Source organism: Gorilla gorilla, chromosome 2 (assembly GCF_029281585.2).
Source record: "Gorilla gorilla gorilla isolate KB3781 chromosome 2, NHGRI_mGorGor1-v2.1_pri, whole genome shotgun sequence".
In the NCBI taxonomy this organism is placed as follows: domain Eukaryota; kingdom Metazoa; phylum Chordata; class Mammalia; order Primates; family Hominidae; genus Gorilla; species Gorilla gorilla.
Window position 1 is genome coordinate 62,485,491 of NC_086017.1, and position 26,613 is coordinate 62,512,103.

General features: G+C 39.8%; 1 protein-coding gene across 50 annotated transcripts in view; it reads right to left on the reverse strand.

The window, feature by feature from the left end:
* Positions 1–26,613, reverse strand: part of PBRM1 (polybromo 1) — a 137,773-nt gene that overhangs the window by 60,629 nt on the left and 50,531 nt on the right. For 32 of the 50 annotated variants that reach the window (XM_055382643.2, XM_055382617.2, XM_055382637.2 and 29 more), the window contains 5 exons: positions 23,091–23,304; positions 17,393–17,534; positions 15,771–15,868; positions 5,754–6,030; positions 3,848–3,953 (listed from right to left, as the gene is read on the reverse strand). In XM_055382643.2, the coding sequence (XP_055238618.1) occupies positions 3,848–3,953; positions 5,754–6,030; positions 15,771–15,868; positions 17,393–17,534; positions 23,091–23,304 (837 nt within the window). Of the gene's footprint in view, positions 1–3,847; positions 3,954–5,753; positions 6,031–13,393; positions 13,439–15,770; positions 15,869–17,392; positions 17,535–23,090; positions 23,305–26,613 lie in introns of all 50 variants that reach the window. The other 18 variants (XM_055382612.2, XM_055382624.2, XM_031009152.3 and 15 more) reach the window with 1 other exon arrangement.

Consider the following 26,613-nt stretch of genomic DNA (forward strand, 5'->3'; position numbering starts at 1 on the left):
ACATGAAAGTACAACATAGTGGGCCAGGAGCTGTGGCTCATGCCTGCAATACTAGTACTGTGGGAGGCCAAGGTGGGCAGATCACTTGAGCCCAGGAGTTCAAGGCCAGCCTGGCAACATAGCAAAACCCTGTCTCTACTAAAAATACAAAAAAATGAGCTGGACGTGGTGGCATGTACCTGTAGTCCCAGCTACCCGAGAGGCTAAAGTGGGAGGACTGCTTCAGAAGGGAGGTGGAGGTGGCAATGAGCCAAAAATGTGCTACTACACTCCAGCCTGGGTGACAGAGTAAGACCCTGTCTCCACAAAACAAAACAAAACAGAAAACACACAAAAAACCCCACAACATATGGATGCAATCAGCAAAACCCAGACTATGGGAAACTGTAGCACAAATCTAATTTCTTCAACAGATAAATGGTAAGGGGTGGAAAAAGAGAGAGCTGGAGGGGAGTTTACAGATTAAAAGAAGTATTGGGCTGGGCATGGTGGCTTACACCTTTAATCCCAGCACTTTGGGAGGCCAAGGCGGGCAGATCACGAGGTTAGGAGTTCGAGACCAGCCTGGCCAATATGGTGAAACCCTGCCTCTACTAAAAATACACAAAAATCAGCCGGGCGTGGTGGTGCACACCTGTAGTCCCAGCTACTTGGGAGGCTGAGACAGGAGAATCACTTGAACCCAGGAGGCGGAGGTTGCAGTGAGCCGAGATTGTGCCACTGACTCCAGCCTAGGCAACAGAGCGAGATTCCGTCTCAAAAAAAAGAGGTATCAATCAGTTGCAGTATGTGGACTTTATCTGGATTCTACTTTAACCAGACACTGCCTCAAGACATGATACAACATAAGGGCAGCAAACCCCTTATAAAGTATCACCACCAAGGTGAAACTTAATCTAATCGCACCTTCAAAGTTAACTTCTATTTATAAGAAATAAGGGAAATAAAGAAAAAAGTTACAGATATCACAAGGAAGCAAGCCTGTCTAACCCAGAACTTGGGACACTGTACAGGAAAGTGACCTGATTTCTTCAATGAGTTACTGGCATGTGGAAAGAAAAGGAAGGAGACTGCTCTAGATCATGGGTTTAGGAGTATAATAATCTGCTGGGTGCGGTGGCTCACGCCTGTAATCCTAGCACTTTGGGAGGCGGAGGCGGACAGATCACTTGAGGTCAGGAGATCGAGACCAGTCTGGCCAACATGGTGAAGCCCTGTCTCTATTAAAAATACAAAAAAATTAGCTAGGCATGGTGGCGTGTCCCTGTAGTTACAGCTACCCTGCAGGCTGAGGCAGAAGAATTGGGGGAACCCAGGAGACGGAGTCTGTAGTGAGCCGAGATCATGCCACTGCACTCCAGCCTGGGCAACAGAGTGAGAATCCGTCTCAAAAAAAAAAAAAAAAAGAGTATAATAATCAAATTTATTATATAGAACTTAATGAGAGTCTGATTTGAAGAAATCAACTATAAAAATACATTTGTGAGACAATCAGTAGAACTTGATAATTTATCAAGTATTAGATGAAACCAAGAAATTACTGCTAATTTTGTTAGGTATGATAATTACTTCATTGTTATTTATGAAAATGTCTGCATATTTTATTTTATTTTGTTTTTGTTTTATCCTCAAAGACAAAGTGGCAGATATCTGCACATATTACAGATGCATACTGAACTATGTGGAAGTGAAATGACATGATTGGATTTGTTTTAAAATAATTTAGGAAAAGAAGAAGAAAAAGGGGATAGGAAATAAGTTTGCCTCGATTTTGACAAATGATGGGTAACAAGTATATACAGGGGTTCACTGGACTATTCTGTTTTTTTTTTTTTTGGAGGCAGGGTCTAGCTCTGTTGCCCATGCTGGAGTGCAGTGGGCATGATCAGGGTTCACTGCAGCCTTGACCTCCTGGGCTCAAGCAATCCTTCCACCTCAGCCTCCCAAATAGCTAGGACCACAGGTACATGCATGTGCCACCACGTCTGGCTAATTTTTTATATTTTTTTGTAGAGACAAGGTCTCCCTATGTTGCCCAGGCTGGTCTCAATCTCCTGGGCTGAAGTGATCCTCCTGCCTTGGCCTCCCAAAGCACTGGAATTACAAGAGTGAGTCACCACCCCTGGCCACTGTACTTTACATTTATATATGTTTGAAATTTTTCATTAAAAAACACAGAGAAATAAAAAGGAGGCCAGGCACCATGGCTCATGCCTGTAATCCCAACACTTTAGAAGGCAGAGGCAGGAGGGTCGCTTAAGCCCAGGAGTTCAAGACCAGCCTGGCCAATACAGGGAGACCCTGCCTCTATTAATTTAAAACAAACAAACAAAAGAAATAAAAAGGAAATTAACATTCCACATAAAAAGCCCCCTTTTCCTGAACTTTAAAAGTTACTGTGTTCCTACAAAGTGGAATGAAAGTTTTACATTTCTGCAAACCTTCTGTATGCTTTTACAATTCCATGAAAAGATAAATGCCTTAAAAAGGATTCATCGCTTAGCAGTAAATCATACCCAAATCTACTATCAAATTTAGTTGATAGTAATTTCAGATAAGAAAGTTAGTCTGGGCCAGGCGAGGTGGCTCACACCCATAATCCCAGCACTTTGGGAGGCCAAGGCAGGCAAATCATTTGAGGTCAGGAGTTTTGACAGCAGCCTGGCCAACATGGTGAAACCCCATCTCTATTAAAAATACAAAAAACTGGCTGGGCCTGGTGGCATACACCTGCAGTCCCATCTATGTGGGAGGCTGAGTGGAAGGATCACTTGAACCTGGGAGGCAGAGGTTGCAGTGAGCCAAGATCACACCACTGCACTCCAACCTGGGTGACAGGGCGAGATGCTTCATCAAAAAAAAAAAAAAAAAAAAAAAAAAAAAAAAAAAAAAAAAGCAAAAAAGCTAGTCTGTCTGTTTTCCCCCTTTTCAGCAAACACGGCTCCAATGAATATCATTATCAATTGCTTGGTATCTATTTTATTTACATCATTTTAAAGAAGACAGAAATCTCTTATCTAATGGTATTAAGAACTTTTCCTGTCTTCTCTTCCAACCTTTTTCTTCTTTTTTTTTTTTTTTTTCCGAGGCAGAGTCTCACTCTGTCGCCCAGGCTGAAGTACAGTGGTGTGATCTTGGCTCACTGCAACCTCCACCTCCCAGGTTCAAGCAATTCTCCTGACTTAGCCTCCCAAGGAGCTGGGATTACAGGCATGTACCCCCATGTCCGGCTAATTTTTGTATTTTTAGTAAAGATGGGGATTCACCATGTTGGCCGGGCTGGTCCTGAACTCCTGACCTCAAGTGATCTGCCCACCTCAGCCTCTCAAAGTGTTGGGATTACAGGCATGAGTCACTGTTCCTGGCCTTCACTTACAACTTTTAATAAAACAACCAACCACAGACTACACTCAAATGATAGCTGAGTATAGTACAGTGGCTGGACATCTCTAACTCCTCAAATTCTGTCCAGTTGGAACTGCTGGGATTCATTTTTAATTCTAGTAATTGTCAGACACACATACCAAGGAAAAAAAAATCTGCTACTATATTCTTACAGCATTATATGTAGAGAAAAATCTATTCTTACTATTTAAAATTTACAAAATGTCTACGCATTTAAGAAAGTAAACAAAACCTCTGATGTTATATTTTACTCCCCATATGCTTGTCACAGTTTAGCTACTTAAAATACAGTAAATGAGAGGGCTTGACAAGAACGAAGAACTCCATGCTGGAGTACAGTGAGTTCAAATATATTCATAATTTAATTAAATATTATTTCAGAAAAATCAGCAATCTCTCCTTGATAGACTAAACTAAATAATGAAGTGTGAGGCTGCCTTACTCAGCTTGAGTTTGGGAGAAGCCATGTCATCATCATCAGGCAGTGGGCCCAGCTCTTTCCTTTTCTCCTTGAGTAACTTCTCCAGGATATGTGCATCATTATAAACCTACATTCCAAAAATATACTTCAATTATTTTCTAAAAACTTTTCATTAAGGTATAAAATGCATCCGTAAAGAAGTTTTAAAAAGACAGTTTATGATAGTTGGGAGCTTAAAGAAAACCAAAACCAGCCTCACTACAGAGCAATAAAATCACTCTATCTGTGGGAGAGCCTAGGCCTTAACTGGTTTGTTTTTAAGCTTCCCAGGTGATTCTAATGCACAAACATGCATGTTAATGTTTGAGAACCACTGTAGTAGAATCACTGCAGGTTTTAACAGAAGTCCTGAAACACATTTACATGTGTTGTTTTCTTCAAAAACCTTTCTTCTCCACTGGACGCTCAAGGTAGCAGACTTAGCCCAATAGAAATTAGAGACTAAAAATATCTGGTTGGAGAGCAATATCTCAATATCTTAAATTCCAAATCTGAGTTCACAGTCTGAAGCTTAATCTATAAAAAAACAATTATCCTTGCTTAGGGCTCTCTCTCTGAGGACTGAGCCAAGGGTGGTAATATGTAGTCAAGAACAAGGTTACTCACCTTATGCTTTGCATCCACAGCTCCCTCCTCCTACCTCCTCAGCAGATGCTAGGTCCTCCCTTGGCCACCCACCAAAGCAGAGGAGCTGAGGGAATAAGTGACCTCCCTTGTCTGGCCACCTCTCTTAAAGGTGGCTTTTTCCTCTACCAGTGATAGACAAGTGGTACATTAGCCAATGACACTGAGGACTGTGTAAACCCTTAAGATAGAACCATTTTTTTTTATCTATAAGCATCCTCAATGCATACTTTATAATCAAATGTAATTGCAGAGGGAAACAAATGACTTAAAAATGTTATTTTATTTCTGGGAGATGTAAAGTGGATAAAAAGATATCAAATAGAAAAAGTTTCAAAGAAGGGAGACTGTATCTCAGTTACAACGATAAAGAACTAAAAATCAAGAAGCTTTGGCCAGGCGCAGTGGCTCACGCCTGTAATCCCAGAAATTTGGGAGGCTGAGGCAGGGGGATCACGACGTCAGGAGATCAAGACCATCCTGGCTAACATGGTGAAACCCCATCTCTACTAAAAGTACAAAAAATTAGCTGGGCGTGGTGGTGGGCACCTGTAGTCCCAGCTACTCGGGAGGCTGAGGCAGGAGAATGGTATGAACCCGGGAGGCGGAGCTTGCAGTGAGCTGAGATGGCGCCACTGCACTCCAGCCTGGGTGACAGAGCGAGCCTCCGTCTCAAAAAAAAATCAAGATGCTTGGTAGCAAAATCAATTAAATAAATTATTTAGAGGTACATTTATGGGACTATCATGCTGATTTTTATATAATTATACATTTTCTATATAGGCTGTCTTTGGAGAAGTATGGTCGTTGAGGATCGTAGTAATGATGATGATGAAAGATTTTAATACTATTGGCTTTCCTTTGAGTGCTTATTCAGTACCAGGCACTCTGCTAAATGCTCAGTATACATTATCTCTTTTAAATCCTACAACAACCCTGATGCAAGTACTATTATTAGCCCTAATTTATAGATGAAGAAATTGAGGCTCAGGAAGGATAAATTACTTACACAGGGACTGGCAGAGCAAAATTCAAATCTAGGATGTCAGATTACAAAGTAGGAACGTTTATCTTTATAATGTACTGCCTCTGATTGTAAACAATGAAGAAAAATCAATTAACCTAGTCACCAAAAACAATAATCTAAGTTAAGCCTCTAGAGCTGGTCTCTCAAAATGCATTATTCTGTAAGTACCCCTCTCCCCCAAAATGTGCCTACTTCAGGACCGCTGGCCCTCCTTACCTGGGAGCCCTCCTCATTATAGTGCCTGGCATTCCGGAACATCAGCTTCATGTCTTCTATCATTCCCTCTTCACCAGCATATTTGTCATTGCGGATGTTATGCTCAATTATTTTCAAGTCCATTGGCTCCAAGATGATTTTATAATAATCAGGATAGTCTTTTTTGGATGGTTTAACCATAAATAGGTCACAAAGTCTTCTGCCTGAACCTGGCTCTCGAGCTTCAAGAACAACATTGAATAAGATTTTCATTCGCTGCTTTCTTATGTTCTTTTTACTGTTGAGGGGGAGGTAGAAAAGGGGAAAAATTAGAATAGGTTCAGTTTTCTTAATATACGGATGACCACAAAATAAAACAAATTATTTATGGTGCTTTATAATGATTACAATTTATTGATTACATATGCCACAAACACAGTAACCATGCTGGAAGTTATAAGCAAATATCAGGAAAATTTCCAAAATAGTTAAAACACAGTAATTCTGGCAGGAGCAGTTAATGAACACCAAAAAAACTTTTTAGATATGTCATGAAATGCAATGTTTGAAAAAAGATCCTCTCTGATACCAAAAGAAAATGAAATTATATAGTCAACTGAGATATATTTTTTGTTTAAAGATGAGTACAGCCAAAGTGCAATAAAACTAGCAATTCTCTACAGTTATAATATCCTCACTTCCAAGTACAAAAACAAAACAAAATAAAAAACCTAAAAAGAGAAGTGTTTCATCTCTTAAGACAAGTACTCCTGAACACTTGTGTATTTTGGTTGTCTGAAAACAAAAGGAGACTGCCAGACTAGTGTCTTTACAGTGGGTATGAGCCTCTCTTGCATTGATTCTGTCAGGGTCGTCCTTGCTCTCTCCATCAGCATTATTCCACAGTTCCAACCTACTTTAAAGAACAAGCGGTGTGGTTAATCTGAGTTTTCTAGAGTAAAATTTCCATCCTTGAGCATGAATCCGTCTTGTTCTCCAAATTCCCCCAGTGAGATGTGATGCTGAGAAGCTGATTTAAGCAGTATGGAACAAAGCATAAGGGACTATAGATTAGATCCAGAGTTCAAAAGGGCTCCAAGAAAGCAGATGGTCTATCTCTTAATTGTTGAGAAAACTGGCTCAGAGGGGGTAAAAGACTTGCCCAAGGTAAGTTTCCTAGTAAATTATTAGAAGCAATGATCTTCCGATATGGCTTCCGGTTAACTATTCTTATGTACTCAGGGCACGGCTAAAGAAATTCTAGCCAGATAAAGAAATTCTAGTCAGACTAACCAGCAGTCTCCAAGTGAACAGTGAAGTAGGTAATAACAAGAAATGACTTATGACTTAGTTTTTTTTTTTTTTTTTTGAGATGGAGTTCCGCTCTTGTTGCCCAGGCTTGTGTGCAATGGCACGATCTCAGCTCATCGCAACCTCTGCCTCCTGGGTTCAAGCGATTCTCCTGCCTCAGCCTCCCAAGTAGCTGGGATTACAGGCGCCTGCCACAAGGCCTGGCTTATTTTTTTGAGATGGAGTTTCACTCTTGTTGCCCAGACTGGAGTGCAACGGTGCGATCTCTGCTCACCGCAACCTTCGCCTCCTGGGTTCAAGCAATTCTCTTGCCTCAGCCTCCCGAGTAGCTAGGATTACAGGCATGCACCACCACACTTGGCTAATTTTGTATTTTTAGTAGACAGGGTTTCTTCATGTTGGTCAGGCTAGTCTCGAACTCCCGACCTCCGGTGATCCGCCTGCCTTGGCCTCCCAAAGTGCTGGGATTACAGACTTGAGCCATCGGGCTCGGCCGTGCCCGGCTAATTTTTGTATTTTTAGTAGAGACAGGGTTTCACCATGTTAGCCAGGCTGGTCTCAAACTCCCGACCTCAGGTGATCCGCCCACCTTGGCCTCCCAAAGTGTTGGGATTACAGGCGTGAGCCACCGCGCCTGGCCAACTTAATTTCTATTAAAAAAATATTTACTAAGGTCCTATAGTACAGTCATCCCTTGGTATTCATGGGGAATTGGTTTCAGGATCTCCCCTGGATACCGAAATACATACATGCTCAAGTCCCTGATACAAAATGGTGTAGTATTTGCAAATAACATGTGCACATCCTCCTGTATACTTTAAATCATCTCTAGATTACTTATAATACCTAATACATTAAAAATGCTATATAGTTGTTTTGTTACACTGTATTGCTTAGGACATGACAGAAAAAAAGTCTGTACATGTACAGTAAAGATGCAATTAAAAAATTTTTTTTTCTATCCGTAGTTGGTTGAATCCCTGGATGTGGAAGCCATGGATACAGAGGGCCAACTGTACTTAGAGGTAAATATTTTGTATCTGTTTCCTATCCTTTAGGTGGAAGAAAGTTCATTCCTCAGGCAAACTATATGTGGCTGTATAGGTCTTCTGGTCCAGTCCCCTGACTACTTGCACTACTCCTGGGTCATGAAGAAGCCAAAGGCCAGATCTTTTCCCTCCAAGGTTCAAAATACACTTTTTTAAAACACAGAAAGAAAAATCAAGAATTAACAGTTGAGAAAATAAACATCTATCCTTAAGATTTTTAGGCTTTTCAGAAATGCCTATAACTCAAGGCAAACAAAGTGATTTAATTAGGAAAGAAACAGACAAAAGCCTGTTTCCTGCTAGAGTTGGGATCATCCTCATAACTTGTGTCTTCACTCTGACTGCTTATTTCCTGCTCATTGTGGACCTCAGACAATTCCTGCCATTTTCTCCCCTCAGGACTTTTTTTTCTGTTAGATAAGTTTGTTAGATGATGGCAAAACGTTTGTTAGATATTTTACCTAGTGGAAACTCCTTCTCCAAGGAGACATCCTGGGGCAATGATGTGACAGGAAGAGTTCTCTCATTCTAAGTCTTTGGCAAGTGGATAATACAAGGGAAGTTAGGACAAAGCTCCAATACCACAGAGCTCCACATCTGGGCACAGATTAGAACACAGATGACTTTAACCTTCAGGAAGTCTCTAAAGAAAAATTTCAGAACCTGACTTTGAAGTCAGATGTGGTTTGATTAGGTCTCGCATGTGGGGTGGACTTTAAAAGGAAGACAGAGGAATTCAATTTTGAAGCTCTAAGCTTACAGGATCTCTCCAATAAACAGGACAGGATGAAATTAGTCCTCATTCTAGCAATTTCAAGAGGCTTAACAGTTCAGTCAAGGCCCTGACCTGGACCAGGAGGTGCTCACCCCATTCCCATCTGGGTTTCAGCACACTAAGCCCAATTATCATTAGGTTTTTCTGTATGAAGCTGCAAATACTCTCAGATGGGAGTAAATCTAGGGCAGATTTTTGTAAGAGGAGAGAAAGTTTTTAATTAAATTTTGCCAGTGAAGTAAAAGAATGGCAAGCGGTCCATTCTTCCAATGCCAGTAATTCTGATACTTGGCAGCTTTGAGTGAGACATACCCAGAATGTGGAAATCTAGTTGTATATAAGAAACTGCTCTAATAACTGAAATTTACTGTTTTAGCACTCATATTACTAGTAGCATCCTTTCTCCATTTGTATCATTTATTCCTTAAGTAAAGGATGTGTAATTGATTTCCAGCCTCAAAGAAAGCAAAATTTCTATTACTAGAGTCACTCATGACCTTCTCTGAAAAAATCCAGTTTCATCTTTCATTTACATTTTTCCAGATCCTTACAGTACCTTAGAGACTGAGAGCCACTGGCCCATTAATTTTAATCCGGCTGCCAGAAAAAACTCAGAGCCAACTTCATACTCTTTTATAATAATAACTGTATTAGGTTGGGCAGCTGGTATGTTTGCTTTATCCTTTTCCAGTATGGAGGCTGAGCCTTATATCCATGACTTCTGAAAGTTTAAAATACTTTCTGAAATGAGATAAACTCTATAACCAAAACATAACCATGACAGAGCCCTATTTGATACTTTTGGCTACTGTTTTCTTTTTTTTGAGACTGAGTCTCAGAGGTGCCATCTCTGCTCACTGCAAGCTCCGCCTCCCAGGTTCACACCATTCTCCTGCCTCAGCCTCCCAAGTAGCTGGGACTGCAGGTGCCTGCCACCACGCCTGGCTAATTTTGTTTTTGTATTTTTAGTAGAGATGGGGTTTCACTGTGTTAGCCAGGATGGTCTCGATCTCCTGACCTCATGATCTGCCCGCCTCGGCCTCCCAAAGTGCTAGGATTACAGGCGTGAGCCACTGCGCCCCGGCTCTGGCTACTGTTTTCAATGTCACTTTGCTTTTCAGATTTTTCTTAGAATTTCTCAATGTCTTTTCCTCCTCCTTCAAACCATTAACTGTGAATAGTTTCTTTATTCTTCCCCATTTTTGGAAAGGTAATTAACTACCTTTGATTAAAAGGCATACAATTAAATCACAGGTCTTGTAACTGGCATAATCATTCTCCTTTTTAAAATCAGCACCTTTAAGCATATTAAAGTATAAAATACATCTTAAAGGAATTCAAAATCAGGACTGTTCATCATTGTGCATTCAAGGGGCCATAATACTTAAGGGGAGCCAGGTGTGGTAACTCCTGTCTGTAATCCCAGCACTTTGGGAGGCTGAAGTGGGAGGACTGCTTGAGCCCAGGAGTTCGAGACCAGCCTGGGCAATACAGTGAGACACCACCTCTTTAAAAAAGCGTAGTCAGGCATGGTGGCACATGCCTGTGATCCTAGCTACACATGAGGCTGAGGTGGGAGGATTGTTTGAACCCAGAAGATCACGGCTGCAGTGAGCCATGATGGTGCCACTGCACTCCAGCCTGGGCAACAGAGTGAGACTGTCTCAAAAAAGACAAAAAGGCCAAGCATGGTGGCTCACACATGTAATCCCAGCACTGTGAGAGGCCGAGGCAGGCAGATCACCTAAGGTCAGGAGTTCGAGACCAGCCTGGCCAACATGGCAAATCCTGTCTCTACTAAAAATACAAAAATTAGCTGGGTGTGGTGGCGTGCACCTGTATCCCAGCTACTTAGGAGGCTGAGGTAGGGGAATCACTTGAACCCAGGAGGCGGAGGTTGCAGTGAGCCAAGATCGTGCCACTGCACTCCAGCCTGGGAGACAGGGCGAGACTCCATCTCAAAAAAAAAAAAAAAAAAAAAAAGAAAGACAAAAAAATACTTAGGAGGACAACAATTCAGATCATAGATACTGTTGTAGTAAGTACGCTACAATTTTAGAATTTCACAGGAAATGGGACATAAAGGGTCCTGTGCTATCAAAATAAGTATATTACAACAATTTTCCAATTCATGCAAGTCAAGTGTCTTGAGAAATGGCTGCTTTTTCTAATTTGCACAAAGTTTATGCACTAGCAGAGGCTCTATTCTGAATCCCTGATGTGTGATGGCAAATGTGATTTTCCAGGATCACCATCAACACTATCCTCCGGAACCCAACCCAACCTGAAACACCTAAATCAGTCACTTTTTCTCCCCCTGGCTGATCAGCAAGTTCTAGAAGACTTCCACAGCCCTTCTACATCCTGTTTTCCTTTTAATGTTTCATGCCACAATGTAAGTCCTTGGCTCTCATACTTTGTGGCTGACCACTTTGTCAAATGCCCTTATCAATATTCTTCCTCTAAAGCTACTATTTATTTTTATATATACTAATATTTACAAATACACACACACACAATTCTTATATACAGTTGTAAACTATAGCTACTAATACTTCTACCAAATGTTAAACACTATGCACTCTCATTTAATCTTCAAATTCAGAATCAAGTACAATTATTACCCCAACTATGCAGATGTAAAAACTGAGGCTTAGAGACAGCAAACGAATACCTAAGGCCATAAAGTAAATAACCAGAACAGACATTTGAATCAGCTGATAATCACCATGCTGCTTTTATGTCCCTTCCTTTCCCAAAAGTTGGCACAGACCGGCGCAGTGATGCATACCTATACTCCAAGCTACTCAGGAGGCTGAGATGGGAGGATCACATGAGCCCAGGAGTTTGAGGCTACAATGTGCCACCATCACACCTGTGAATAGCCACTGCACTCCAGTCTGGGCAACACAGCAAGACCCTGTTTCCTAAAAAGTAACAGTTGGCACTTACCAACAGCCTCTCTAATCAAAGTCAACCCTGTTTACAGGCTTTAAGGTGTCCCAGCATTTAGCTCCTCCACCTTAAGAGCTTCAGTTGTGCTTACTAGTAAGCTAAGTAAACCCAAACGTTCTTTCTTTTACAAGGCTTGCTATATTTCACCTTCAAGTCTTCAAGAAATAAAACCTTTTCATTCATCTTTTCCAATGAGTCTTCCCAGACAAGTAACATCTGACTAAAAACAAAACCAAAATCTACCAAGTCATTAGGTCAATAGGTCAATAGGCGCTACTTCAAGAAAATAAACAGCTACATTTACTGAGTACTCAGTGCATCCAGACCCAGTTCTAAGAGCTTTAAACATATTAACTAACTGGGTCCTCACAGCAATCCTATGAAGGTACTGTCATTAACTTGTTTTTCAGATAAAGTTGAAATGAGGCTTAGATTACAGAGCTAATAAGAACAGCTGGGATTGGAATTTAGGCAGTCAGGCTCTAGAACTCAGGGTCGTAACACTACCCAGTGATGCCCCCTATTTCTATTTCCACTACCACCTAGTTTCAATGCCATACATTATGAATGATATGAAAGAATACAATCCATGGTCTTTTTCTTAAATTTACCATTTAATTAAGAAAACTTTTCTTTAGGAAAATATTAGGAAGATGACAATGATAACATAGCAATTTTACTGAGTGGAATACATATGGTAGTAACATGTGGGGAAGCTCAAGACATTCAACTTTCAAGGGAAAGTATGGTAGGAAAATAATCTTTCCTAAAGCTATCTGGGCAATCATGCAATGATCCTATACAACTGCTTAGTAGTGTACCTTATGCAATTATTTTACTACCTTGCTTCCAAATGACTTCATTTGTTTTCAACCTGCCTCTTTCCTTGGCCTGTATGTTCCTGGCAGGTAAAAGAGATGACTAAATGTTCTCCTTTATAAACTGTAAGAGCAGAGTTTAGTGTTCTATAAGCAACTGATACTCTGTGAACGTCAGATGGCAAATGTGAAAACAAAAGCACTACACAATTATTACATAGGTTGTTTTCAAATCATAAGTAACATGCAAAAGAATGCTTTTTATAAAAGACATGAACAAGATCAGAGACTGAGGAAATGTATTCATGCTCAAGAAGCACTGACCCAATGCAGAGGTGTCCACATGCACTGATGTCACTCAGACTGTGAAGCTGATTTTGATCCCTCCACCACCCTCAATCTGTAAAAGGCATCCCTGAAAGGGAATCAGCACCTGCCAGTCCTGCACCAGCACTGCCACCTTCTACCTTTTGCTACAGAAACACAGCCACAATGATTGGTGAGGGGGCCTTCTGTCCCTGGCAAAGCTAGCAACAAATTAAGGCTACTTCTGAACGAGGTTAATTCTGAATTTATTTTGCTAACAAGATTTTTTAAACTGTACTGCTTTCTTTATTCATAAAATAAACTGGCACCCCCAATAAAGACTTTTTTTCACATGCTTAAGGCTTCACTTTTCACCTAATCAGTACTGATCATGCCACAGAAGATACACTTTAAAAGAATGTTTATGCATAAAAAAGGACTGCACACCTGGATAGCCTCCTGAGACCCAACATCTCACTGTCATGAGTGTTCCTGGGAAAGCAGAAACAAACATTACATGTAAAGAGAAACAAAACAAGCAACATTGGAGGGTCATGTACAAACCATGTATGGTTGAAGAAAAAGATTATTCAGTCCAAAGTACCAAAGACAATATTTGAAACATTTCAACAAGGAAGACAGATGTTGGCAGAAAGAATGCACCCCCAGAATGAAGAGAATATACCCACAATCAATTTTTCTCACATTCTTTGGCATTAAAAAAAAGGCGAAGGCAGAATCATACACAGCACTTAGAAGTCAAGTCAAGTGGTACTTGGAAAACTTAGCCCTGACTTCTGTGGCCAAGATTAGCTTAATTTTCTAGGCTACTGTCTGCCTGACTTCTGAAGAAATCTCTTATTACCAAAACCTCTCAACATGACTGATCGTGTTATTTCCTTTTTCATAGTCCAAAGTATAAGACTTAATCCTTTCAATCTTTTAACGTCCACTCATGTCTACATTTCAAACTCAGATTCTTTTATATTTTTAGTGGATGATTTATATTGTTCTTTTATTTGTGTTTTTCACTTCATTTGTACAAAACACTTCCTAGGAAACCTGTTTGTAAAGAGACTTTTTGTCTGAAGTAAGATTTTTTTAAATTGTTTTAAGAACATAATGCTTAACTTTTTTTTTTTTTTGAGACAGAGTTTTGATCTTGTCACCCAGGCTGGAGTGCAATGGCACAATCTTGGCTCACTGCAACCTCCACTTCGCAGGTTCAAGCGATCTCCTGCCTCAGCTTCCCGAGTAGCTGGGATTACAGGTGCCCACCATCACGCCTGGCTAATTTTTTTGTATTTTTAGTAGAGATGAGGTTTCACCACGTTGTCCAGGCTGGTCTCGAAACTCCTGACCTCAAGTGATCCACCTGGCTCGGCCTCCCAAAATGCTGGGATTACAGGCGTGTGCCGCTGTGCCTGGCCAAAAACTTTAGCTTATTTGGGTGTCCCACAGACTACTAGCCACACAGGTATGTAATTTTCGAGTATCTGGCCTGGGCTAATGCTTCGTTGGAACTGTTTTCTTAATACTCAACTAATTTAAGATCTTTCTTTTCATCCAGTGTTGGCACTAATTGTACCATCACTTTTGCCTCCATTACCTTCTTTTGCCTGATAAGTTTTTATCTTTGATAGGTGACTGATCTGGAAAACACAGGTGATGCTGCAGTAGAGTTACATAATTACACTCAAAGTTGTTCTTGTTCTTGATTTGATGTCTTTGATCTGGTTTCACACTTTTCCTCCATTGTCCCTGGTATAACAAGGAATTAAGAACTTGGAAGGATGAAATTCATAGGCCAGTAATGGAGGAGACTCACATCTCAGGGTATACCGATCAATTTAGTTACCATGGTAAAGCTTAAAAAATTCTCCAAAATGCTATCTATAAGAAGGAAAGCAGGACAGCTCCTCTTTTCTAAACTACTTTTTAAATTCTTCTTAGTGGATCTCTTAATGCATGTATAGACTGTGTCAACAGTTACTAAAGACTTTATTCAACTTTGAATCTGCCAAGCCTTGCTATTAGTGATTAGCTTATTCCTTATTGAAGGTATCTTCCCTAGATTGACTGTTGCTGTAAAGATGGTGAGGCAGTCATGATTAAAGGACAATACAGTGTTCCACAATGATCAGGCGAAGAGAAACTTTGTGTGGCGAGAGATAATATTGCAAAATTCCTTATAGGATCCCAGCTTTGGAACTCACAGTAAGATCCCCTTCCACAAAACCCGTGAGAAGGAGAAAAGGTTAGGGAAGTTGAGAGAAAGGTTATATAGGAAAAAAAAATCCAAAAATCTAGCTCAACATTTTATGAGCTATAAGAAGTTATGATTTGTTATTTTATAATCTGACATGCTTAAAATGGCAAATAAAGATGAGGTGAACAAGGACAAACAAAGGGTAGGACCAATGGCATACCTCACTGCAGTGGTAGTATCAAATTTCTCCTTACCTTTCCTAATTCAAATTGCATTTTTGTAATTCACCATGTAGAAATTACCCAAGTTAGATTTAAGTGGCATTCTTAAAATGCCACATTAAAAGAAAAAAAAAAACCCAGACGGCAAACGGAATAACATGTTTTGCCAAGCTACATATGTAGTAGTCATTTTCATCTGGGTCATCTAAAAGTAACATGGCACTTTTACAAAAAAAAGCTAATCATCCAATTGCAAATGAATTTTAAAAGAGAACACATTACCATTTATTTAAAGCTTACAACTTGATAGCTTAAAAAATATATATTTTCTTCACTTATCTAAAACAAAATTAACAGGAACTGAGATGTCCCCAGCTATAAGAAGAGTATATACCTTTTTCTTTTGGCACTACCAGTATCAGAGGTGGCTGAAGAGATCATGCTGTCTCCGTCCTCGATATCGTCTCTCCTGGCAAGCTCTTTCTTCTTTGCCTAAAACAGAGCAGATCTCAGGAGTTGAGCTCATGTGCCAAACACTCCTCTGAATATGTGAATGTTAAAGAGCTAGACATATCAGACTCACTCAGAAAAATACAATCACATGCAGGATGTACAAAATGAAAGAGTCATTAAACATTTTCAATAACCAATTTTAACAAAAGCCTGCATGACAAAAAGAGTAGGTTAAAAAATGGATCTACAGGGTTGAGGAGTCAATACCAGCCAGAGCATTTACGACTATAATGGGTGCTAACTGGTTAAAAGCACTGAGGCAAGCTGTAGAAGCATCCTGCTCTGGTTGTCCTATTTAAGTAAAACCAACTCAAAGAGGGCCTTTGGTACTCCTGACTTCTAAGGGGCAGTGTGGCTAAGAATAAAGTTTAATGCAAGAAGTGAAAGAAGATCTACTTTTCAACACATGCATTTTTAAAGGCCTTCTGCCAAACAGAGCTGAAAGTCCAAGCACAGCAGGCTTAGGGAATGTACAGAGTACTAAAAAGGTAATACCTGAAAGTCTCAGCACTAAGGTTCACTGTTAATCATATAAAATGAAGATTCTATGGGTGATCTAAAATTGCCTTTGTTGCTTCATTGTTCAGAGATTTGCCTTTCCAGAAAGATTCTACCAAAAACTGTCAGATAGACCCAATTTGTATTTCATATCTTCCTTTTCATCTTAAAACCCCTAGATGAACCATGACCTGAGACTTCCTTCCAAGGGTTCTCAGAGAGGATCTGATAAATTCATAGACAATATACAAAGATTAATTCGCTTTCAGATGTCCTTTCTCATAGAATCAGCCCTACTTTAACAAAGTCTAGAACCAAAGGAATAAAATCTAAATGATGGAATATCATCGGTGATTGCAGGGTGACTTCATGAGAATCCCAAAATTACTGTACAGGGACCAATCCCTGCTTCCTCCAATCAGAAGGCTAACCCCATCTCAATTATTATTTCTACTCTATATGGCCATGACAACTCCAAAAAAAAAATTCAGCAGTACTTGAGGATGAAATACATAATAAATATATATTATAATACATAAGTATAATATATAAAATACATCTTTTATATATATATTATATATATTGTTTGTTTGTTTGTTTGAGACAGGGTCTCACTTGGTTGCCCAAGCTGGAGTGCAGTGGCACGATCTCGGCTCACTGCAACCTCCACTTCCCAGGCTCAAGCAATCCTCCCACCGCAGCCTCCTGAGTAGCTGGGACTACAGGCGTGTGCCATCAGGACTGGCTAATTTTTGCAGTTTTTGTAGAGATGGGGGTCTCGCTATGTTGCCCAAGCTGGTCTTGAACTCCTGAGCTCAAGTGATTCTCTCACCTTGACCTTCCAAAGTGCTGGGATTACAGGTGTGAGCCACCGCACCCAGCCAAATGATGTAATATTACTGCTGAGGGTGGGGGGGATCACACATCTTACTAGAACACACTCAAAACATGAAAAATTATTTTAATCATATATACAACAAACTCAGCAAAAACAATAAATCACACCTGCATAACTTGTTGCAATTTTAGAACTCGCTTGTAGATGGCTGAATTGGGCACATTATAGCGTTTGGCATTTTCAAACATTAAATTCAGATCACACTCCAAATGATCTAAAGTTTCATATTCTTGATTCTTCAGTTTTGTTCTGTGAAAGACAAAGAAATTGCTAGAATTTTCTGTCATGAAAATTATGAAACATTCTTCCTGAAAGTCCAATGCAAAATCTTGACAAGCACTACATGGTATCTTTACTGGTAATACTGATTAGGAACTTAAAAATGACTTTTGAGATACAAAGTAAGGAGGTAAAAGCACCATTACATTAAGGTAATATGACAGTTTACTTGAAAATCCAAAAGAATAAACTAAAACACTATAAGAAATAATAATAAGACCTAGTAAAGACCTAGCAAAGAAGACAATTACAAAGCAAACATTCTACTTGGAAAAAACCCTAATGGAAAAATCCTAATAGTTAATACGCGAACCTTATGAAGGGACGAAAATTAGGGAGGTTTTAAGTGACCTCAATAAACAATCATGGTGATCTACCCATTTCTGAAAACAAAAGGCCATTCTAGTTCATAACGGTTAAAGAGACAGTACTGACAGTGCGAAGTATTTATAAACAATAAAGAGTGGTCTTATGATGGTAAAAGAGAGATAGATATGTCAGAGTCCACTCATTTCTATTCTTCCAATATAAACACATAATAACTTGGCAGCTTAAAGTTGGGATTTTTACTTAAAAGGCTTAAGATTCCAAGTATCTCACTTAAACACAATCATTATTATTGTATCAACTATCATAAAGCCCTTATGTACTTTGTACAAAGTAGAGTCATTATTTGCTGTAACACTATATGGATTTAGACAGGACAGACTTTAAATCTTTTGATTGTAGCATTTGCATGTTAACCATCAAAATCATAAAGACAGTTAACAATAATATGTATAAACAGCTTCACAGAATAAATGAATTTTCTCTTAGAATGGCATCTGCATGTAAAGTTTTATTTAAAATTTACCAAAATCATATTCAGATTCTGTGTTGTGCTCCGACAGATGAATATTAGAGAACATCTCTGTGATGAAGCAAACAACAACTAAGCACAAATTCAGCTCTCAGTACCAGGTTGTGTAGCTAGCACCTAGAGTTCAAATTACAGCCTCAGATTTGTTCCCGTCAACTCAAAGGGTGGAAGGCTAGATGTTCTCAATACCCTCAAATAGACAGAAAACCCAAACTTGCAAATGACAACGAATAATAAACCTGCAGATATTTATCAGATTACTATTAATCAAGGGTAGTGGGGGAGGAAAAAGAAAAAAAAATAGGGGGGACAAATCCCAGTACAGCAGAAGGTAGCATATGGAGTCCACACTATCTAGTTCCTGCTTACTCTTCGTTTTTGTTGCTTTTGGGGAAACTCAACTATCTTCCTTCTGCCAACAGATCTTCCTAGGGGTACACTGTACAATATAGTAGCCACTAGCCATGTGTGGCTATTTAAATTAAAATTAAATAAAACTTAAAATCTAATTCCTTAATCACACTAGCCACATTTCAAGTGCTCAATAGCCACATATGACTAGTGTCTATCACATTGGAATATTGATAATAAAACATTTTCAACAACGCAGAAAGTTCTGTTGAATAGCACTGCCCCTAGACCTCCCTGTTGCTCTGTAGACCACAATGGAAGGGATCATAGGCACAGTAAGGCTCCTGTCAGGCACCACTGGCTCACAATCCGCGGAAGACAGCAACATTAGACATAATAGTTGACCCTTCAGAACTTTAGTATGCTGGGCTTCAACAACTTCCCTATTCCTTACTCTCCCCTGTGTGCCACACAATTGCCATTATAAATTAGAAAGGGGAAGGGAGATATTACTGACTTAAAGCAAAGTTTATATTAGAAAATTTCAACTTGGAAGAAGGCTGTGTTGGCAGGGGACTGAGCTGGCTAAGAATTTGTCTTCTTTTGAACTAAGCTACTGTAATAAGACTATTTAAATAATTTAAAAATAATAATGAAGGAGAAAGGAAACCAAGAACAAAAACTGTTCAAAATTTTGGACAGGGAACTTCTTAACATCTGCAAGACTATCACTATCTTTTCCCAATGCAAAGAACATAAAAGACATATTTCTAGGCTATTTCCGTAATGAATCTCAGCCTTAATTTCCATGTTATTTTAATAAGACCAAAAAAACTAATTTTCTGTATCCTACTTGTATACAGGACCTCCAAAGTCTGGATTAAATAAAAGCACCATAAATCCTACTGATCAAGGCCAGGCGTGGTGACTCACGCCTGTAATCCCAGCACTTTGGGAGGTCAAGGCGGGCAGATGGCTTGAGCTCAGGAGTTTGAGGCCAGCCTGGGCAATATGGCAAAACCCTTTCTCTATTAAAAAAAAAAAAAAATTATTACTGATCAAATGGTGAAAACAAAAGTTACAAATGCAAAAGCATGAAACATACTTTGTTAGCCAGCCTTATTTCCTAGAATCCAGCAAGCACATTAAATATCTGCCATGAAGCCAACTTACTGTTACTTAGCTAAGGTAATTTTACCTGCTTCTTGACTCTATCTGGGTATTCTGCTATAAAGCATCATATTTTATAATATTACTTCTTTCTTTTTGTTGAGACAGGGTCTTACTCTGTTACCCAGGCTGGAGTGCAGCAGCATGATCTTGGCTCACTGCAACCTCCATCTCCCATGTTCAAGTGATACTCCCACGTCAGCCTCCCAAAGTGCTGGGATTACAGATGTGAGCCACCTCGCCTGGCCAACTTTTGATATTTTTAAGTTTATTTTTAATTTAAATAAACAAGAAGGCACAGCAGGACCAATTAAACTGTTTTTCTGTTCTTTATACCAAAAAGTCTAAGAATTTTTATTGATTTCCTGAAAGCAATAAATATCTTTGAAAATTTGTAATGTAAGAAAGGAGCTTGGAATGTACAGGTAATATCAAAATTCACAGAGACTGATTCAAAGATGGAAGGCAAACCAAGTGATTTTGAACACATTCATTTGATTCCAACTTAAGATTTTTGGTTAACTTTCCTTAAAGATATTTATTCTTTTGAATGTTTTGAATTTTTATGATTCTTTGGGAATGGTCACCTATTCTGCTTTTTATAGAAACAGAAATTTTAGCTATTGTGAATGCTGCTGCTGTGAACACAGGTTTACAAATACCTCTTTGAGACCCTGCTGTCTTTACAGAAACAGAAACTAGGTCAGGATCTATTTAAAAATAAATTAAAAGCTCATGAATTTTGTGTCTGTCTGGAAATCAGGATTTTTGACTTTCAGAGATATCATACAGAGTCCAAAAATATACTCCATGACATTATGGATTTTTTTTAGCTTTCACAGAAGAGATTTTAAAAGGCCGGGTATGGTGGCTCACACCTGTAATCCCAATATTTTGGGAGGCTGAGGTGAGAGGATTATTTAAGGCCAGCAATTCAAGACCTGGGCAACAAGCAAGACTTGGTCTCTACAAAAACATTTAAAAAAATTAGCTGGGCATGTTGGCATGTGTCTGTGGTCCCAGCTACTTGGGAGGCTGAGGCAGAAGGATCCCTTGAGCCCAGAGGTTCGAGTTGATCATGCCAGCTTACGCAACAGAGCAGAGACCCTGTCTCTTTAACAAAAAGAAAAAAGCAAATTTGATATTGGGAGGTATGGACAGAAAATGGGCACTGAAGAAAAGGTTACTTTCCCCCCTAATTTGAAAAATTTTGGTATAACACAAAATTTACCACCTTGACCTTTTTTTTTTTTTTTTAAGAGATGGAGTCTCACTCTGTCACCCAGGCTGGAGTGCAGTGGTGCGACCTAGGCTCACTGCAATGCAACCTCCACCTTCCCGGTTCAAGCAATTCTCCTACCTCAGCCGCCCGAGTAGCTAGGATTACTGGCTCCTGCCACTACGCCTGGCTAATTTTTGTACTTTTAATGGAGACGGGGTTTCACAATGTTGGCCAGGCTAATCTCAAACTCCTGACCTCAAGTGATTTGCCCACCAAATCACTGGCTAACCAAAGTGCTGGTATTATAGGTGTGAGCCTCTGCACCCAGCCTACCTTGACCATTTTTAAGTGTACAGTTTAGTAGTATAAAATACATCCATAATGCTATGCAATTAATATGACCGTCCATCTCTAGAACTCTTTCCTTTGTAAGACTGACACTCTATACCCATTAAACAGTAATTTCCTGTTTCCCTCTTCCCCTAGTCCCTGGCAACTACTATTCTATTTTGTCTCTGATTTTTTTTTTAATGTTCTGGATCAGTGTCTATATCTCTATGACTTCTGATTGCACATATACTCATATCAATAGAATCATTCAGTATTTGTCTTTTGTGACTGGGTTATTTCACTTAGCACAATGTCCTCAAGCTTCATCCATGTTAGAGCGTTTCAAAATTTCTTTTAAAGATTGAATAATATTCCATTGTATGTACACACCATTTTGCGTATCCCCTCATCTCTTGATGGATACTTGAATTGCTTCCATGTTTTAGCTATTGTGAATGCTGCTGCTGTGAACACAGGTTTACAAATACCTCTTTGAGACCCTGCTTTCATTTCTTTGGGGTACATATGCAAAATGGAATTTCTTAATCACATGGTAATTCTGTGTTTAATTTTTTGAGGAACTGCCACACTGTTTTCCACAGCGTCTATACCATTTTACATTCCCACTATCTGCACAGAGGTTCCAATTTCTCCACATACACACCAATAATTATTATTATTACTTTTTTAAAGTAACCATCCTAATGAGCGCGAAGTGGTTATCACACAAAAGTTTTGAACTGCATTTTCCTAATAATTAGTGATGCTGAGCACCTTTTCATGTGCTTATTAGCCAGCTGTATATTTTCCTTGGAGAAAGGTCCATTCAAGACCTTTGCCCATTTCTGAATTGGGTTTTTTCTGTGGTTGAGACGTCCTACTATTTTTAATGATACTATTGTGATTTAAGTATTCTGTCTGGTAGCCCAATGATCACTTTAACATTTTCTAAATAGAAAAAAGAGAACAAGATGAATCATCTTTCTGGTATGGTTTCGGTTAATGAATTCTCCAGGAACTGACTATGCTTATCCTGGGGTTTCAACTATAGATACATAACTTAAATACAGATTAACTGTCATTAATTAAAATATTAATAAAAGATGTAGGCTGAAAGATTTTCGTACTTTGTTCAGTTATAAGATAATGAACAGTTAAGGCTGGGTACAGAGGCTCACACCTGTAATCCCAGCACTTTGGGAGGCCGAGGTGGGCAGATCATGAGGTCAGGAGATCGAGACCATCCTAGCCAAAGTGGTGAAACCCAGTCTCTAATAAAAATACAAAAATTAACTGGGTGTGGTGGTGCACACCTGTAGTCCCAGCTACTCAGGAGGCTGAGGCAAGAGAATCACCTGACCCCGGAGGCGGAGGTTGCAGTGAGCCGAGATCACGCCACTGAACTCCAGTCTGGCAACAGACTGAGACTCCGTCTCAAAAAAAAAAAAAGGTAATGAACAGTTAAAATTTGAGGTTAAAAAAAACCACCATTTTTACCTTTAATATCCTTATCCATTTTAGGAAGGAATACATTATGTGCAGGCTCAGCCACAACAAAATAAAATTATACTGAATAATGTAGAAGACATCTTACCGGATCTGTTGTAGTGATATGGGCATTTTAATTTGCTGGTAATAATCAGGGTATTTTTTCTTTGAAGGCAAATGGTAAAAAGGTTCAGCTATTAGCTGCCCTTGGTTATTCCGACAACTCCTAACTGTGTCATAAAGCTGATAAAAAGGATTTGAAACATCCATAAAGGAAGTGATGCTTTCTGCTTCTGACTCTCCCTCTTCATAGCGTGCAGCTAGAAAGACAAAAAAAGTATTTATAAAGGGACGAATGAGATGAAGAAAGAACCATACTTTAAAGTTCATTTAACAACCTTCCAGATTGAACTAAATATATTTGAAAACTATTATTACTATTATTTTTGAGACAGGGTCTGGCTTTGTCACCCAGGCTGGAGTGCAAGGGTGCGATCTTGGCTCCCTGCAGTCTCTGCCTCTGGGACTCAAGCAGTTCTCCCAGATCAGTCTCCCGAGTAGCTAAGAAGACAGGTGCACACCATCACACCCAGCTAACTTTTGGATTTTTCAGTAGAGATGGGGTTTCATCATGTTGCCCAGACTGGTCTCAAGCTCCTGAGCTTAGGCAATCTGCCAGCCTCAGCCTCCTAAAGTGCTGGGATTACAGGTGTGAGCCACCACGCCTGGCCCTTTTTAAAAAAAATTCCAAGATAAAGGGAATAATTACTTTAAAAAAATAGTCTCTAAGGCTGGGTGTGATGGCTCACGCCTGTAATCCCAGCACTTTTGAGAGGCCAAGGTGGGTGAATCACAAGGTCAGGAGTTCGAGACCAGCCTGGCCAACATGGTGAAACCCCGTCTCTACTAAAAATACAAAAATTAGCTGGGCATGGTGGCATGCACCTGTAATCCCAGCTACTCAGGAGGCTGAGGCAGAAGAACTGCTTGAACCCAGAAGGCGGAGGTTGCAGTGAGCAGAGATTACACCACTGTACTCCAGCCTGGGTGACGGACGAAGACTCCATCTCAAAAACAAAAACAAAAACAAAAAAACCTCTCAAATGTTTATTAAAGATAATGCTAAAAATGCTTAACATAATTGCATGTTTAGAGAAATATTACATAGAAATAGAATATTAAATAGTAAAAGTACACTAGTTTTAAAGGTTGCAAAATAGTTTCTTTTTGAAATGTGCTTTCTTCAGAGACTGTTTGCTATGCTTGGCCAAAAGGAGCAAGTAACCATTCAGAGATCCCAGAACTAAAACAGTAACATGAAGTTTAAGATAGTATAAATTTAGATTGGGCTGATTCTTTTTTACTTATTTATTTATTTTTGAGACGGGGTCTCACTCTGTAGCCAGGCTGGAGTGCAGTGGCGTGATCCTGGCTCACTGCAACCTCCGCCTCCTGAGTTCAAATGATTCTCCTGCCTCAGCCTCCTGAGTAGCTGGAACTACAGGCATGTGCCACCACGCCTGGCTAATTTGGTTTTTTTTTTGTATTTTTAGTAGAGATGGGGTTTCACCATATTAGCCAGGATGGTCTCGATCTCCTGATCTCGTGATCTGCCCGCCTCGGCCTCCCAAAGTGCTGTGATTACAGGTGTGAGCCACCACGCCCAGCCTAGATTGGGCTGATTCTATCAGACATGATTTAGCCTTAAATCTCTGTGACTTTGCCCACTGATTTAAAACATCCCCGAGGACTATTCCCTTGCTGAGGGAATTTTTAGGTAGAAGCAAATCATAAAAATACCAAAGCAAACAAAACGTAATTATTTTTATAAAAATAAAAAATATGTTGCTCATTTCCCCAAACTCCTAAACAGTGTGTAAGGACCATAATTTAAATTTTTCTTGATGGATCAGAATAAACATATAGTTGCTATGTACTCCCAGGTAAGAATCATAATCATTTATTAAGAATTTAGGCTGGGCACGGTGGCTCATGCCTGCAATCCCAGCACTTTGGGAGGCCAAGGCAGGCAAATCATGAGGTCAGTAGTTCAAGACCAGCCTGGCCAACATGATGAAACCCCGTCTCTACTAAACATAAAAAAATTAGCCGGGTGTGGTGGCAGGTGACTGCAATCCCAGCTACTCGGGAGGCTGAGGCAGGAGAATCACTTGAAACCAGAAGGCGGAGATTGTAGTAAGCAGGGATTACACCACTGTACTCCAGCCTGGGCAAAAGAGTGAAACTCTGTCTCCAAAAAAAAAAAAAAAAGAAAGAATTTAATTAGGCCAGGCGCAGTGACTCACACTTGTAATCCTGCCTGGGCGACAGAGTGAGACTCCGCCTTAAAAAAAAAAAAAGAATTTAATTATGTGTTAAGAGCTTGATAAGTACCAGCCTCAGGTAATCCTAAAACCAACACACAAGATGGGTATTATTTCTTTTTCAAATGGGAAAACTGGGCATATGAGGTTAATTACTTGCACAAGTTCAGCCACCACATAAAGCAGTTGAAGGGGATTAGGAACCAGAGTCATGGAGCTAGAAGCAGATAAGAATTTGAAACTAGTCTTTTCTGACTCTACTACCTCTGATCTCTCCCCTAAAGAGCCTGCAGTTGGATTTACACCTAGGTATATATTTTGTTGCTACTGTAAGCAGCATCTTTTAAAAAAACTGTCAACTGTAATCCTTATACATCTTTTCTGATCCTTACACCTTATTGTTGTCACTGTAGGCTGGCTAGTACTGTGACCAACAAAGGTAACAGTATTACCTTGTTTCTGTTGGTAAGGGAAATGCTGTTACCTTTTCTCCATTAAAAATGGAGATACCCTTGGTGGGCACAGTGGCTCACACATGTAACCCCAACAATTCGAGAGGCAGAGGTGGGTAGACTGCCTGAGCTCAGGCGTTTGAGACCAGTATGGGCAAAATGATGAAACTCCATCTCTATCACAAATATAAAAAATTTGCTGGGTGTGGTGGCACGTGCCTGTGGTCCCAGCTATGCCAGAGGCTGATGTAGAAAGATTGCTTGAGCCTGGGAGGTGGAGGTTGCAGTGAGCTGAGATCACGCCACTGCACTCCAGCCTGGGTGACACAGTAAAACCCAGTCTCAAGAAAAAAAGGAGGCTGGGCGCAGTAGCTCATGCTTGTAATCCTAGCACTTTGGGAGGCCGAGGCGGGCGGATCATTTGAGGCCAGGAGTTCGAGATCAGCCTGGCCAACATGGCAAAACCATGTCTCTACTAAAAATACAAAAAAAAAAAAAAAAATTAGCCGGGCATGGTGACGGGCTCCTATAATCCCAGCTACCTGGAGGCTGAGGCAGGAGAATCACTTGAACCTGGGAGGCAGAGGTTGCCGTGAGCAGGGATTGCGCCATTGCACTCCAGCCTGGGCAACAGCGAAACTCCGTCTCAAGAGAAAAGAAAAAAGAAAAAAAGGAGATACTTTATATCAATATCCCCCTCTCTTACTAGTTAGCAAATAATTTTTATCTTGAATGGGAACTGAAACAATTATCAAATGCATCTGCTGAGCAAATCATATGATTTTACTCTTATAATTTGTTACTGTGGTAAAGATTACTTTTTTTTATCTTTTCTAATCCTAAACCCAACTGT